At 37.8% G+C, this 17367-nt stretch overlaps 1 protein-coding gene across 1 annotated transcript in view; it reads right to left on the minus strand.

Annotated features, from left to right (window-relative positions):
* Positions 1 to 17100, minus strand: part of LOC130833042 (signal-regulatory protein beta-1-like) — a 36180-nt gene extending 19080 nt beyond the window's left edge. The window contains exon 1 of the mRNA XM_057702223.1: positions 17028 to 17100. Coding sequence (XP_057558206.1) covers positions 17028 to 17100 — 73 coding nt within the window. The remainder of the gene's footprint in view (positions 1 to 17027) is intronic.
* Positions 17101 to 17367: the final 267 nt, after the last annotated feature.

Genomic DNA, 17367 nt, shown 5'->3' on the forward strand with positions numbered 1-17367 from the left:
TTTGCCTGTCTGGAAAGCTTTTGATTTCTCCCTCAAATCTGAATGAGATTCTTGCTGGGTAAAGTATTCTTGGCTGTAGGTTTCTCTCTTTCAGGACTTTCAGTATATCCTGCCATTCCCTTCTGGCCTGCAGAGTTTCTGTAGAAAGGTCAGCTGTTATCCTGATGGGTTTTCCCTTATATGTTGTTTGTTGCTTTTCTCTTGCTGCTTTTAATATTTTTTCTTTGTGTTGAATTGTCATTAGTTTGATTAATATGTGTCTTGGTGTATTTCTCCTTGGGTTTATTCTGTATGGGACTCTCTGTGCTTCTTGGACTTGGTTCATTATTTCCTTTCCCATGTTGGGGAAGTTTTCCACTAGAACCTCTTCAAATATTTTCACAGACCCTTTCTTGTTTTCTTCTTCTTCTGGGATGCCTATAATTCGAATGTTGGTACGTTTAAGGTTATCACTGAGGTCTCTGAGGCTGTCTTCTAGTCTTTTTATTTTTTTATCTTTTTCCTGCTCTGTGGCGTTTATTTCTTCCATTCTATCTTCCAACTCACTTATTCGTTCTTCTGCCTCAGTCATTCTGCTGGTTAGAGCATCTAGAGTATTTTTAATTTCAGTTATTTTGTTATCCATTGCTGTTTGTTTTTCTGAGTTCTTATGAACTGTTTCTTGTACTTTCTCTAATTTGTTATCGAGATTTTGTATCATTTTTACTATCATTACTCTAAATTCTTTTTCAGGCATTTTTCCTATTTCCTCCTCATTTATTTGGTCTTGTGGGTTTTTTTCCTGCTCCTTTGCCTGCATGGTGTTTCTTTGTTTCCTCATGGTTGTCCAAGCTTTTGGGGTTGCTTGTCCTGGTGATAGAGGTGTTTATAGAAGACTGTCCAAGCCTCAGACTAATGTCCAAGTATTGGATTAGACGAATATTCAGTCGGCTATGTCGGGCTCCCCGCAGTCCCATCCGGTGTCCGAGGCCGTCTGCTGGTGTTCAGCTGGTTCTCTGTGGGAATGACTGCGTCCTTCCGTGCATTCCCAATGCATCTGTGGAGAGGGATGCACTCCACGTCTCTCTACTTCGCCGCCATCTTTTTCTCTCCACCTGATTCTTATAAGCCCAAATTCTGCTGGTGTTGGAGGGTTGCCTGCAGAGGTGGGGGGCAGCTGTGGCTCACTGAGGAGACAGGGGCTCTGGTGGCAGGGGTTCTGAGAAGTACTCACTGGCGTGAGCCCTTCCAGAGTCCACCATCAGCTCCACCAAAGAGCCTGTAAGCTCCAGCGCTGGGCCACCTCAGGTCAAACGACCGTTCTTCTGGGAGTTTTATATTTTTGCATTTTACATTTAGGTATATAATCCATTTAGAGTTAATTTTTGTGAAATGTGTAAGGTCTATGTCTAGACTCTTGTTTTTTTTCTGCATGTGAATGTGCAATTGTTCCAGTACCAATTTTTGAAAGCACTGTCTTTCCTCCATGGTATTGCCTTAGCTCCTTTTTCAAAGATCAGTTGACTTTTCTATGTAGGTCTATGTCTGTGCTCTCTATTCTGTTCCATTTTTCTGTTTTTGATCTATTTTTCTATTACTTTGCTAATACCACACTGTCTTGATTACTGTTGCTTTCTAATAGTTCTTGAAGTCAGGTAGTGTCAGTTTTCCAACTTTGTTTTTCTTCAATATCATGTTGGCTAATCTGTGTCTTTCACATCACTTTAGAATCAACTTTTTGATATTCGCAAAATAACGTGCTAGGATTTTGATTGAAAGTACACTGAATATATAGATTCAGTAGGTAAGGATTGACACTTTGACAATATTGAGTCTTCTTATTCCTAAACATGGAATATCTCTCTATTTATTTACATTTTCGTGGATTTCATTCATCAGAGTTTTACAGTTTTTCTCATATAGATCTCATACATGTTTTGTTAGATTTATACTTAAGTACTTCATTTGGGGGATGCTAATGTAAGTTGTATTGTGTTTTTGATTTCAAATTTCAATTGTTTACTGCTGGCATACAAGAAAGTGCTTGACTTTTGTGTATTAACCTTGTTTTCTGCAATCTTGCTATAATTCCTTCTTAATTCCAGGAGGGTTTTTTTGTGAATTCTTACAGCTTTTCTGTGTAGATGGTTATGTCATCTGCAAACAAACACAATTTTATTTCTTCCTTCTCAATCAGTAAACCTTTATAAAATTTTTCTTGTCTTATTGAATTATCTAGGACTTTCAGTAAAATGTTGAAAAAGTGGAGAGAGTGAAATTTTTGCCTTGTTCCTGATCTTAATAGGAGAAACTCTAGTTTCTCATCATTAAGATGATGTTTGCTATAGGTTTTTTGTATATATTTATTATCCAATTGAGGATGTTTCCCATTATTCTCAGTTTACTGAGAGTTTTTAATCACGAATAATGGATATTAGATTTTGTCATATGGGTTTTCAGCATCTCATATAATGATGTAATGTTGCTTTATAACTTGTTAATATGATGATTTACATTAATTGATTTTTTAAGCTCTTTATTGGAATATAAATTCTTTACACTCTTGTACCAGCTTTTGAGATACACCAAAGTCAATCAGCTGTATTTATACATATATCCCCATATCCCATCCCTCTTGCCACTCCCTCCCACCCTCCCTGTCCTGGCCCTTTAAGGCATCACCCATCATTGAGTTGATCTCCCTTTGTTATACAGCAACTTCCCACTAGCTATCTATTTTAGAGTTGGTAGTGTATATATGTCTATGCTACTCTCTCACTTCATCCCAGCTTCCCCTTCGCCCCCCGACTCCCCAACCCTATGTACTCCAGTCCATTCTCTGCATCTGCATCCTTATTCTTGCCCTGTCACTGGGTACATCAGTACCTTTTTTATTTATTTTTTATTTTATTATTTTTTGGTTCCAGAAATATGTGTTAACATACAGTATTTGTTTTACTCTTTCTGGATTACTTCACTGTGTATCACAGACTCTAGGTCTATCCACCTCATTACATATAGCTCCATTTCATTCCTTTTATGGCTGAGTCATATTCCATTGTATATATGTGCCACATCTTCTTTATCCATTCATCTGTTGATGGGCATTTAGGTTGCTTCCATGTCCTGGCTATTGTCAATAGTGCTGCAATGAACATTCTGGTACATGTTTCTTTTTGAATTATGGTTTTCTCTGGGTATATGCCCAGGAGTGGGATGACTGGATCTTATGGTAGTTCTATTTGTAGTTTTTTAAGGAACCTCCAAACTGTTTTCCATAGTGGCTATACCAACTTACATTCCCACCAACAGTGCAGGAGAGTTCCCTTTTCTCCACACCCTCTCCAACATTTATTGTTTCTAGATGTTTTGATGATGGCCATTCTGACCAGTGTGAGGTGATACCTCATCGTGCCTTTGACTTGTATTTCTCTAATGATTAGTGATGTTGAGCATCTTTTCATGTGGTTGTTAGCCATCTGTATGTCTTTGCAGAAATGTCTATTTAGGTCTTCCGCCCATTTGTGGATTGGGTTATTTGCACTTTTGGTATTAAGCTTCATGAGCTGCTTGTATATTTTGGAGATGAATCCTTTGTCCGTTGCTTTGTTGGCGAGTATTTTCTCCGATTCTGAGGGTTGTCTTCTTGCCGTCTTTACAGTTTCTTTTGCTGTGCAAAAGCTTTTAAGTCTCATTAGTTCCCATTTGTTGATTCTTGACTTTATTTTCATTATTCTCACCTATTCTTTATCCATTCATCTGTCAAATGGACTTTTAGGTTGTTTCCATGTCTTAGCTACTGCAAAACTGCTGCTATGAATAGGGGTGCATGTAACTTTTTGGATAAGAGTTTTGCTGGATATTTGCCCAGGAATCAGATTGCTGTATCATACGGCAAGGTTTCTGAGGAACCTCCATGCTATTTTCCATAGTGGCTTTACCAACTTACATTCCCAACAAGAGTGTAGGAGAGTTCCCTGTTCTTCACATCCTTTCCAGCATTTGTTGTCTGTTAGAGCTTTTAAGGAAGGCCATTCTGACCAGAGTGAGGTGAGGTGAGGTGAGTGAGGTGGTATCTCATTTTAGTTTTGATTTGCATTTTTCTAATAATTAGCGAGCATCTTTTCATATACCGACTGGCCATTGTATTTCTTCTTGGTAGAAATGTCTGCTTAGGTCTTCTGCCCATTTTTCTATTGGGTTGTTGGTTTTGTTGTTTTTGTTATTAAGTTGTATGAGCTGTTTGCATATTTTGGAAATAAAGCCCTTATTGCTCACATAATTTGCAAATATTTTCTCCCATTCTGTACATCGTCTTTTTGTATTTTTTGGTTTCTTTTTCTCTGCAAAAGCTTATAAGCTTGGTTAGGTTCCATTTGTTTATTTATTTTTTTTTAATTTTTTTTAAATTTTTTTTGGGGGTACACCAGGTTCAATCATCTGTTTTTATACACATATCCCCGTATTCCCTCCCTTCCTTGACTCCCCCCACCTCGAGTCCCCCCCACCCTCCCCACCCCAGTCCTCTAAGGCATCTTCCATCCTCGAGTTGGACTCCGTTTGTTATACATCAACTTCCCACTGACTATTTTACAGTTGGCATTTGTTTATTTTTGTTTTTGTTTCTATTGCCTTGGGAGACTGCCCTAAGAAAACATTGCTACAGTTAATGTCTGAGAATATTTTGCCTATGATCTCTTCTAGGAGTTTTATGGTGTCATGTCTCTAAGTTGTTAAGCTATTTTGAGTCTATTTTTCTGTATGGTGAAAGGGTGTGCTCTAACTTCGTTAATTTACGTGTGATGGTCCAACTTTCCCAACACCACTTGCTGAAGAGACCATCTTTCTCCCATTGCATATTCTTGCCTCCTTCGTTAAAGATTCAGATGTGGTGTATCACATTGATTGATTTGTGTATGTTGAATCCTCCTGTTGAACTTGGGATGAATCCCTCTTGGTTGTGGTGCATGATTTTTTTATGTGTTGTTGGATTCAGTTTGCTAATATTTTGTGGAGAATTTTTGCATCTGTATTCATCAAAGATATTGGCTGGTAATTTTCTTTTTTGGTGGTGTCCTTGTCTGGTTTTAGTATCAGGGTGATGGTAATCTCATAGAATGGCTTTGGGAGTGTTCCCTCCTCTTCAATTTTTTGGAAGAGTTTGAGAAGGATCAGTATACATTCCTCTTTGTATGCTTGGTAGAATTTGCCTGTGAAGCCATCTGGTCCTAGACTTTTGTCTGTAGGGAGTTTTAAATTACAAATTCTATTTTACCTCTAGTGATTGGTCTATTCAAATAGTTATTATCTATTTCTTCTTGGTTCAGTTTTGGTGGGCTGCATGTTTCTAGAAACTTGCCCATTTCTTCTAGGTTATGGAATGTGTTGGCATATAATTGTTCATAGTATTGCCTTATGGATTTTTGTCTTTCTATGGCAATTGTTGTTAAGTTTTATTTTTATATTTGTGGCATTTGTTGTTATATTTGTTTTTCATTTCTTATTTTGTTTATTTGGGTTCTCTCTTTTCTTCTTGGTGAGCCTGGACAGAGGTTTGTCAATCTTGTTTACTCTGTCAAAGAACCAGCTCTTTGTTTTATTGATTTTTTTGTTATATTTTTTAATCTCTATTTTATGTCCTCTCTGATCTTTAATATTTCCTTCCTTCTGCTGACTTTAAATGTCTTTTTCTACACCTTCTAAGTTGTAAGTTAGGGTGTTTACTTGAGATTTTTCTTATTTTTTTGATGATGGCATGTATTACTGTGAACCTACCTCTAAGGACTTCTTTTGCTACATCCCATAGATTTTGTATGCTACTGTTTTTATTGTCATTTGTCTCAAGGCATTTGTTTTTAAATTTCCTCTTCGATTTAATCTTTGACCCATTGGTTTTTTAGTAGCATGTTGTTTGGCCTCCGTGTAAATCTTTTTCTCTTTTCTTTTTTCTGTGTTTGATTTCTCGTTTCTTGCCTTTGTCATCAGAAAAGTTGCTTGAGATAATTTCTATACTCTGAAATTTGTTGGTGCTTCTTTTGTGCTCCAATATGTGGTCAGTTGTAGAGAATGTTCCATGTGCACTTCAAAAGAATGTGTATTCTGCTTTTTTTTTCTTTTGGATGTAATATCCTGAAAATGTCAATTGGGTTTAACTGTTCTTTTGTATCATTTAGATTCTCTGTTGCCTTATTGATTTTCTGTCTAGATCTCTCCACTGATTTGAGTGGGGTGGTAAAGTCTCCTACAATTATTGGATTTCCACCAATTTCTCCCCTAATAGCTGTTAGTATTGGTTTTATGTATCTGGCTACACCTATATTAGGTGCATATATGTTGACAAGTGTACAACCCTCTTCTTGTATTGATTCTTTTATTATTATATAGAGTCAGTCTTTATGTCCTTTGTTTTAAAGTCCGTTTTCTCTGATATGAGGACTGCAACCCCTGCTTCCTTGTCATTTCTGTTTGCATGAAGCATCTTTTTCCACCCCTAACTTTCTATCCATGCATGTCCTTTGCCCTAAAGTAGTTCTCTTGTAGGCAGTGTATTGTAGGCTTCTGTTTTTTTATCCACTTTGCCACTCTGTGTCATTTTATTGAAGCATTCATTCTATTCATATCTAAGGTAATTATTGATAGATATGTATTTATTGCCATTTTAAGCCTTATTTTCCCATTGATTTTGTATTTCTTCGTTGCCCTTTTCTTTTCCTTTTTGTCTTTCCTTTTGTGAATTCATGATTTCCTTTCCTAGTATACTTATGTTCTCTTCTTTTTGCTTTTTGGGAATCTATTGTGTGTTTTTGATTTGTGGCTACCCTGTTGTTCAAGTATGTGAATCCCTCCTATGTCTGCTTGCCTTAGACGGGTGGTCATATAGAAACATAGTCTAGAAAATTAAAAAATGTATGTTTTCTAACCCCCCTCCCCCACACTTGATGATTTTGATGGCCTCTTTTATATCTTCATGTTCATCATTTTGCTGTTCTTTATGGTTATCATCACTTTCATGGAAATTTTTTGATTTTTTTAATCTGTGTGATACCTTATTTAGGTGATTTGCTTTCCAGGTGTGATTTGCTCATTCCTATATATTCTTATTTCTTTTCTTTTTAGAGAAAACCTGTCACTATTTGCTTTAGGATAGCTTTGGTATTGCTGTATTCTTTTAGCTTTCCCTTGCCTAAGAAATTCTTTCTCTCTCCTGCTATGCTAAATGATAATCTTGCAGGGTAGAATATCCTAGATTGCAGATTTTTCCCTTTCCGGACTTTGAATGTATCTTGTCACTGCCTTCTGGCCTGCAACATTTCTGTAGAGAGATCAGCTGATAGCGTTATGGGGGTTCTCTTGTAATTAACACCTTTTTTTTTTCCTCTTGCTGCCTTTAGAATCCTCTCTTTATCTTTAAATTTGCAATTTATTTTAGAATATGTCTTGATGTAGGTCTCTTTGGGTTTACCTTATTTGGGGCCCTCTGTTTCCTGTACCTGAGTCTCTGTTTCCTTCTTTACTTTTGGGAAGTCTTCAGCCCTAATTCCTTCAAATACATTTTTGATCCCCTTTTCTCTTTCTTCGCCTTCTGGAATCCCTGTTGTGCATAGATTGATGCCTGCTTTATATTATCCCATGGGTCGCTTATATTGGCTTCATTTTTTGTGTTCATTTGAGTTTCTGTCTGCTGCCTTGATAGGGTGATTTCCATTTTTCTGTCTTCCAGATCACTTATTCATTCGTCTGCGTTATCCATTCTGTTATTCATTGCCTTTAGTTCAGTTTTTCTCTCAACAAATGAGATTTCTAATTTTTCTTGGTTCCTTTTCATAGTTTCTAGTTCCTCTTTATAGTATTCTGCATTTCTGCTGAGAGTCTTTCTTAATTCCTTCAGTATTTTCGTTATCTTCTTTTTGAAATTGGTGTCTATTAGATTAAAGAGGTCTGTATCATTGTTTGTTTTTTTAAGGGGCAGTCCTTTATCTTTTACCTGGGAGTGGTTCCTCTGCTTCCTCATTGTACTTATATTTCTCTTATTCTGTGAGTTGAGGAGAAGCAATTATCTACTGTGGCCCTGCAGTGCTATTTATACATGAGAGTGTCCCTGTGTAGCTTGTGTGGATTTAATATTTGGTGCGAGGGCTGCTTTTAGAATGCATGCCTGTCACCTCTTTCCTCAGCACTTGCCAACCTTATTCCCTTGATGGGGGTGTGCAGATGTGGTGTCTGGTGCCTAGTCCTGGGGTTCTTGGTGGCCACGGTAGCTCATGTGTACCCCCAGAGCCTGCAGTGGGAGTGGAGCTGGTGTGCAACCACTTCTGGAGTCTTTGAGGGCAGTAGCAATGGTCATGACCACCGCTCCTAAAGCCCAAAGGGTGGAGGTAGGTAGCTCACGCTGCTCCTTGTGACTGCTCCTAAAGTGGGGAGGGGTGGGGCCAGGGACTCCCAGCCACTTCTGAAGAAAGTGGCTGGTGGCTGCTGTGACTGGTGATAGCTCCTGAAGCTCATGTAGGCGGTGTCCTGCAGCCTGAGAGTGCATGCAGGGAAAAAGGCTACAGTGGAGGGTCCCACCCCCTCCCCTCATGCACCCAGCAAACAATGGTGCATATCCTCTAAGGCAGTCCAGGCTTTCTCCACCTATATGCACAGGTGAGCCTGCACCACACTCCAGATTTTCAGGCTGTTTCCCCACAGGCCAACCCCAGTCCTTTCCCAGGATTTGATCTCTGAATACTGAGCTTCAAACCCAGCCCCCACCTGTACAAGCAGACAAACATTTCACGCTGGGTAATCCAAGCAGTTGCACTGACAATCTGCACAGGTCTCTCTCTGCTCTAGCTAGTGCAACCTGGTTGCTGTGTTCTCCTCTGAGGCTACGAAGCTCCCCATCTGTCCCAAAGATCTCCCCACCAGTGAGGGGACTTCCCAGAGCAATGGAACTTTTCCTCTTTCACAGCTGCCTCCCAGAGACACAGGTCCCATCAGACTCCTTTCTCACTTTCCTTTTTTTTTTTTCTTTTTTCTTTTGTCCTTCCTGGTTGCATGGAGATTTTCTTGCTCTTTCAGAATTCTGAGGTCTTCATTAAGTAGATATTAAGTAGATATTCTATGAGAATCATTCCACACGTAGATGTGTTCTTGATATATTTGTGGGAGGAGATGAGCTACACATCCTACTATACCACAATCTTGATTGCTCCTCCAATGTTGTGGGCTAGATTCTGTCTACCACACACATCTGCCCTGATAGTTACAGAAGTCAGTTGCCATATCGAAAAAACTCTGCATGTTTCATTGCAACACAGGATGAATAAGAAGACAACTTATTGGAATCTGAAGAAGGGCTATTCAAGAAGCCCATTGGTCAAACATTACATAAAATTAAACTAGATCAATGACAAAAGAGAAATAAAATATTCACAGGTACTTAGAAACCAAACAACATTCTCTTTAAAAATCAACATGTCAAAGAAGAAATCATTAGGGGAATTAGGGAATGCCTGGAGACAAATGAAAACATAAACATATAATACCAATATGTTTGAGATACACAAAAGAAGCCCTAAAGGGAAATTTATGGCTGGTAATGCAGACATTTAAGAAAAAGATCACAAATCAGTAACTTTATACCATAAGAAACTAGAGAAAGAAGAGCAAAGTAAACCCCAAATGGAAGAAAAAAAAAAAAAAAGAAAAATATCCAGATTAGTGAAGAGAAAAGTAAAATCTGAATGGAAAAACAAAAGAGAAAATCAAGAAAACCAAGAGTGGTTCTACAAAAAGATTTACACAATTCACAAAACTTTAGCTAGATTGACAAAGAAAATAAAGAGAGCGAGAGAAAACCCAAATAATTAAAGTCAGAAATAAGAACATACTGATAATTTTATCAAAATACAAGGAATTATAAAAGAACACTACAAACCTTTAAACACCAAAAAAGAGGATAACCTAGGTAAAATGGAAAAATTCCTGGGAATACAAAACACCACGGCTGAATTTTGAAGAAACAGAAAATCATAGTAGACATATAATTAGCAATGAGATTCAATCAATAATCAAAAACCTTGTAACAAAAAAAGATCAAGTATCAAGTGTCTTCCCTGGTGAATTCTTCTAAACCTTTAAAGAGGACTAACGTTATTCCTCCTCAAACTTTTCCAAAAAATTGAAGAGGGAGGAAGACTTCTTAACTTTTTCAGAGTCCTATTAAAACTCATTCTCAGCATTATTCTGATATAAAAGTGAGACAAAGGCATAACAAGAAAACACAGACCAATATCTTTTATAAATTTTGATGCAGCAATCATCAACAAAATGTTTTCAAGTCTAATTCAAAAGAATACTTAAAGAATTATGCACCATGAACAACTAGGATTGATTGTAAAAATGGTTCAACATATGAAAATCAAACAATGCATTTTAACATTTTAATAGAATAAAGAGAAAAAAACAGATCATCTCAACTGATGCACAACAAGCATTTAACAAAAGTCAACATTTTCTATAATAAAACCGGCCAATAAACTAGGAATAGATGGAAAATTGCCCCCCAAAAGAAGTCACATATGAAAAACCCACACTGAACAGCCTACTTGATGGTGAAATTCTGAAAGCTTTTCCCTAAGATCAGGAACAGGACAAGGATGTCCATTTTTGCCACTTGTAGTCAACATAATACTGGAAGTTCCAACAAAAGCAGTCAGCCAGGAAAAATACAGAAAATAATTCAGATCGGAAAGGAAAATGTAAAACTATCCTTTTTGTACATGACATGATTTTTATGAAGCAATTCCAAAGATTCCAACATTAAGAAGTGTTAGATCTAATAAATAAATACAGCAAATTTTTGAAATATAAGCTCAACACACAAAAATCAGTTGCTTTTCTATACAGTCATGACAAAAAATCTAAAAAGGAAGTGAAGCTAGCAATTTCATTTTTAATAGCTACAAAAACTATGAAATACTTAGGAGTAAATTTCTCCATGGAAATGAAAGCCTTGTGCATCAAAAACATACAAAACATTGCTGAAAGAAATTCAACAAGGCATAAATAAGTGAAAAACAATCCTATTATCCATTCTGATACTTAATATTGTTAAAATGTCAATTGACCTGAAGAAACTACAGCAATCAATACAATCCCTATTCAAATCCCAAAGACATTTTTTTGCAGAAATAGAATACCCCATTCTAAATTCATGTGAAATCTCAAGGAACCTAAAATCAGCGAACAATCTTGAAAAAGAAGCATATAGCTTGGGGACTCACACTTCCAGATTTAAAACCTTAATACAAAACTACAAGAACCAAAATAGTGTGGTATTGACATTAGGAAAGATATATAGACCAATGGAAATGAATAGAGAGCCTAGAAATAAACCCTCACATATATAGTCAACTGATTTTTAATAAGGGGCCAAGACCGTTCAATGGGCAAAGAACAGTCTTTTCAATACACGAATGTGGAGAAACTTGATATTCGCATGCAAAAGAATAAAACTAGATCGTTACCTGATACCATATACTAAAATGAACTGAACATAATCAAAAAACGAAATGTAAGAGCTACAACTGCAAAATTCTGAGAAAAAGCCACAGGTGAAACACTTCATGACATTGAATCTCACCATAATTTCTTCGATATGACACCAAAAACAACAGAATAAAAATATAGAAATTGGACCTCATCAAGAGTAAAACTTTCCTGCCTCAGAAGATACTATCAAGAGAGTGAAAAGATAATTTACTGAATGAGGAAAAAACATTTGCAAAGCCTATATCTCATAAGGGATTTCTATCCAGAATATTTCGTCCTACTCTTCAGCAACAAAATAATAAGCAACTTAATTTAAAAATGAACAAAAGAATAGACATTTCTCCAAAGAAGATATACAGATGGTCAATAAGCATGTGAAATGATGCTCAACATCACTAATAATTGGAAAAATGCAAACTAAAATCACAATGAGATACCCCTACATATCCTATAGGATAGCTGTCAGCAAAAACAAAACAAAACAAAATAAAAAATTGAAAACTTGAAAATAAGTGTTGGCAAAGATGTTGAGAAATTGAAACCCCTGTGCGTTGTTAATAGGAGTCAAAAATGGTGGAGTCTCTGTGGAAACACTAGTGGTTTTTTGTTTGTTTGTTTATTTTTAACTCTGTTTTTTTAATTAACCATAAAATAGAATTTACCATATGATCCAATAATTCCACTCTTAGTTGTATACCCCAAATAACTAAAAGCAGGAATTCAAGCATACAATTGTTCATCAATGTTCATAGCACCATTATTCACAATACCAAAAGGCAGTAGAAACAACTGAAAATTTCATCAACAGATGAATGGATAAAGAAAATGTGAGGGGTGTGTGTTTGTGTGTGTGTGTATGTGTGTGTATAAAATGGAATACATCTCAGCCATAAAAGAAAATGAAATTTTGCCTTTTGCAGCAACACAGATGAACTTGGAAGATATTGTGCTAAGATAAATGTCAGACAGACACAAATACTGTATGATATCACTTGCTTGTGGAATCTAAAGAATACAACAAACTACTTAATATAACAAACAAAACCGACTCAAAGATGTAGAGAACAAATTAGTGGTTACCAGTGGGGAGAGGGAAGGTGGGAGGGGCCATATAGTGGTAGAGGTTAAGAGATACAAAACATTATGTATAAATTAAGCTACAAGGATGTATAATACAACACCACAAATATAGCCAATATTTTACAATAACTATAAATGGAGTATAACCATTAAAAATTGTGGATCACTATATTATACAACTTTAACTTATGCAATATTGTAAAGCACCTATATTTCAATAAAAATGTGTAGTATAAACAATCCAAAATTCCATCAATAGGTGAATGGATAAACAAAATGTGATATAGATAGATAGACAGATAATAGATAGATGATAGATATATAAATAGATAGATACAATAAAGTATATTTCAGCCCTAAAAAGCAATGATATTCTGACACCTTTTACAGCATGGATGAACGTTAAAAATATACTCATTGAAATAAGCCAGATACAAAAGGAATATAGGTAATTCCACTTATATGAAGTACATAGAATTGGCAAATTCGCAGAGAAAAAAGGATAGGGGTTACCAGTGGCTGCAGGCAAGGAGAAGGGGGAGTTATAGTTTAATGGATACAGAGTTGCTGCTACAGATGTTGAAAAAGTTCTGGAAATGTATACTGGTGATGCCTTCACAACAAGGTACTTAGTGCCACTGTGTAGCCTTCAAAATAGTTAAAATGGTAAATTTTGTCTTATGTATATTTTACCACAATAAAAAAATGTGAACCTAAACAAGGTGACTGCCCCATGTAGAGCCTTTGAATTGCACTAAAGGGCTCAAGGAAACTAAAATGTGTGGATCTAAACGTTTATACACTGGAGAAACCTATAGGTGAATGGGGAGATAGAACCATGGAGACAAACAATAAAAGCAAGGAAAGAAACTCAAAAATCGTGTTCTGAAAACAACTATGGGTGGTTGACTACGTGTGGACAGTGAGTTATGAGTTGAAGAGCCATAAGTCACCACTGGGCCAATTATTTAACTACAGGTGCAAGTTTCCCAGGTTGAGTTCACTGCCTCCCTGACTACTCAGTTTCTCCCAGATACAGGAAAATATGAGTATATTCCTTCTTATTTGAAATGTCCTATTAAATTACAGGGATATAAACCAGAGGAACAGGCTGTTGTGGCACCACAAACAAATCCTTTGTACTTTCTCCTTAGGGAGAAAATGTGTGGTTCACCTTTGCAGAGTGTGAACTAGTAAACTCACCCACTAACCACTATTTCTAACCAAACATGCCACCTAGGGAGGACCCATGCTATTACAGGGCAGGTGCCTGTGATATGTCAACAACGTCAGATGGTTTGGGTTTTTAAGTCTGGAGGAGATTGAGGTTGGGGGAGTTGAACTGCTAAGATGAAAATGGGAAGAAATAGGAAAGAACTTTGTAGGGCAAAATGGAGGGAGAGGAGGAGGGAGGAGAGAAGAGGGATCAGGGCATTGAGAGGAGCCAGGTGATAGCAAAAACTTTACAATCTGTGTATCTATAGTTCTCATATTACTTCTCTGGTCCAGACCTTTCCTCTGAACTCTGGACTTGTATAACCAACTATCCACTCATCATGTTCTTCAGATAGAAGTAAACATCTCAATGTTAACACACCTAAAACGGAACTGAATTTCCCCCACACCCTCTGTATCTCGGCTGAGCCACATTTCTTCTTCCAGATGCTCAGGTCTCAAAACTTTGGAGGCTTTCTCTCCCACCCCAAATCCTACACATCAGGAAATCCTGTTGCCTCCTCTTCAGTGTGCATCCAGAAGCTGAACTCTTTCTCTTATCTCTACTAACTACTTTTCAGGTGCAAGCCACTTTTACTTTTTTGCATGAATGCAATGACCTCAAATGCTCTCGTTGTCTCTGTCTGTGTCCTCTTTAGCCTATTCTAGTATTCAAACAAATTCCAGAATAAATTAAAACTTATATCACTTCTCTCTTTAAAACGTCGCAAAGGCAATGATTTCACTCAGAGCAAAAGCCCAAATCCTTCCACACAGGAGGATGATTCTACTCTCAGGACCTTTGCACATGCTGTTTCATGACAGGAAGTGTCCTCCCCCAGATAACCACATGGCTCACTCTAGAATAGTCTTTCAATCTTTGCTTACATTTCCCCTTCTCAGGGATACCCACTCAAGACTACCAGGCTTAAAATGTATCCCATCCTACAGATTCTCCCAATTCTCTTATCCAGCTTCTCTCTTTTCTTTTTTTTTTAAATTTATTTCTTTATTTATTTTATTGGCTGTGTTGGGTCTTTTTTGCTATGTACGGGCTTTCTTTTTAGTTGCGGTGAGTGGGGGCTACTCTTCGTTGTGCTGCACAGGCTCCTTATTGCCGTGACTTCTCTTGTTGCAGAACACTGGCTCTAGGCGCGTGGGCTTCAATAGTTGCAGCACATGGGCTCAATAGTTGTTGCTCACAGGCTCTAAAGCGCAGGCTCGGTAGTTGTGGTGCACGGGCTTAGCTGCTCTGCGGCATGTGGGATCTTCCTGGAGCAGAAATCAAACCCCTGTTCCCTGCATCGGCAGGCGAATTCTCAACCACTGCACCACCTAGGAAGCCCCTCTCTCTTCTTTTTCTAACACTTATCACATTATAATATATTATACTATTTGCCTAAATATAAGTGTATTGTTTATTGTCAGTTCTTCCACTGAGATAAATAACCATGAGGGCAACTACTTTGACTTTTATTCACCAGTGCATCCCATATTCCTATAACTGTTCCTGACATATAGTACGTATCCAAAAAATATATGTATGATGTGCGAATTGTCTTGTGTGACATCTCCCTGAAACACTGAGTTCTATTTTTAGTGGGTCATCTCTGTGAAAATTATGTCAGAAACTGAGTTCCCCATGGAGATGACTTGGTGGAAAACAAAAAGGAACTTGCATGTATGCAAGCAGCAGGATAGCGTAAAGAAGAAAACCACAAACCCTCTTCCCCACACTCCACCTTTCTACACACCCATTTGTAGAAGCTGCAGAAATCTCATGTGCTAGAAGCAGGACCACAGTATCAAGAAGAGCGATGTTAAAATCATGAACTCTAGAATAAGATTGCTTGAGTTAAAATCATACCTTTATCATTTACCAGTGAGTGACCTTGAACTTCTCCTTGTTAAATTTTCTCATCTGTAAGGTAGGGGTGACAAGAGTATGTAGCTTGGATATAATGATCACATGAGCTAACAGCCATGGGCATTTCCAACAATGTCTGGCGCGTGAATGTTGAAGAAAATGAACAGTTATTACTCATTAGATTTCTTCAGACCTGAAGGCTGCAACTAGCATTTGATGATATAGATATAGATACTTGTAGATACGGGTATGGATATAGGGATAGATATAGATATATATATGGATATGGGTATATAGGTCATATACACAAGAGTCTCTGTGTCTTTTAACACCTCATTTTCTCCTCATTCCTATCAGCATGGAAGAGGGGACTCTAAGATAGCAATGCACAAAGTTCTACTCATTTAACAAGAGAGATGCTTTCTTGCTTTAAGAGTTTGGGTGAGGGTAAGGCATAGATTTACAGAGAAGTAGAAAAGGAAGGATATTGTTGAAAGACAGGAAAAGCTAATAATCTGTTTGTTTCATCTCATGTAGACTGAAAAGTGATTAAGGGGAACAATAAGGAAGTGTTTTTGGAATCCTGTGTGTCTGGGAACACTTCCTCACCCCCACTCATACACATACATACACACACGCACATAAATACATGCATCCACAGACATATATTAAAGTGTAGCCTAGCATGCTAGTGTACAGGTTGTTTTGAGGATTTAATGAAATTATAAGACATGTTAAATGCTCAGTGAAAAAACAATTAGCACATAGAAGCCATCCAGCACATCACTGACAAAAGTTTGGGAGAACACACAGCAGGATTTGAACTCCGCTGTTCTCTGAGTGGCATGATGGGTGAGGATGCTTCTCAGTATTTTCTGATTTTTCTGCCATCAGCCTCCTCTGAGAAGCTGAGCAGTACAACGTGGTTAAAAGAAACAGCCCTGGAGTTTTCTGGCCTGGATTGCATTCCAGTGCTCCACTGCCTTAGATAGGTGACATTGGGCAAGTTACTGCCTATGCCTCAGTTTCTGCAACGGCAAATCGGAGATAATGGTCATAACTATCACACTGGGATGTTGTGAGGAACAGACAAGTTAATACACAAAAAGCCGTCATTTTTGGTGTTTGAAGCACCATCTGTTTCAGTGCCTCTGATAAAAAGCTGTGGGCAATGGATCCACAGAGGAAATGCTCATGTACCTGATTTAATTCTCTCAGTAATGCCCAGTCCTTAGTGTTCTGTGGCTGCCCTGGGTGCAACACTCATACCTACATGCAGACGCTAAAAGTACAGGGGCATGGGAGGGTCAAGTGGTCAGGGAGAGGGGATTCTACCTCAAGGAATGCTCACCTGTGAGTCCAAGCAGTAGAGTCAGCTGCAGGCAAAAAGGAGGAGGGTGGGACCAGGAGGCAGGGATGGGCATCGTGGAGGCCTGAGGAGTCTGCTCTGTCCAAATGTGTGTCTTGGGGAGAACCTGAACTTCTGTGTTCTGTGGAGAGGAGAGAAGCCACACCCCCCATGATGTAAGAGGAAGTGTCTATGAAGGGGTGAAATGGCTGTGAGACAATACTTTACTACTAGATTCTTATAGTTCCTGCTTCTAGATGGTGATATAGAGATCAGGCAGAGAACATGGCTACAAAGTGAGGAGTTACTTATGTCATGTTTTCACAGATTGGACAGGCCTAGC

The sequence above is a fragment of the Hippopotamus amphibius genome, chromosome 12 (assembly GCF_030028045.1).
Source record: "Hippopotamus amphibius kiboko isolate mHipAmp2 chromosome 12, mHipAmp2.hap2, whole genome shotgun sequence".
In the NCBI taxonomy this organism is placed as follows: domain Eukaryota; kingdom Metazoa; phylum Chordata; class Mammalia; order Artiodactyla; family Hippopotamidae; genus Hippopotamus; species Hippopotamus amphibius.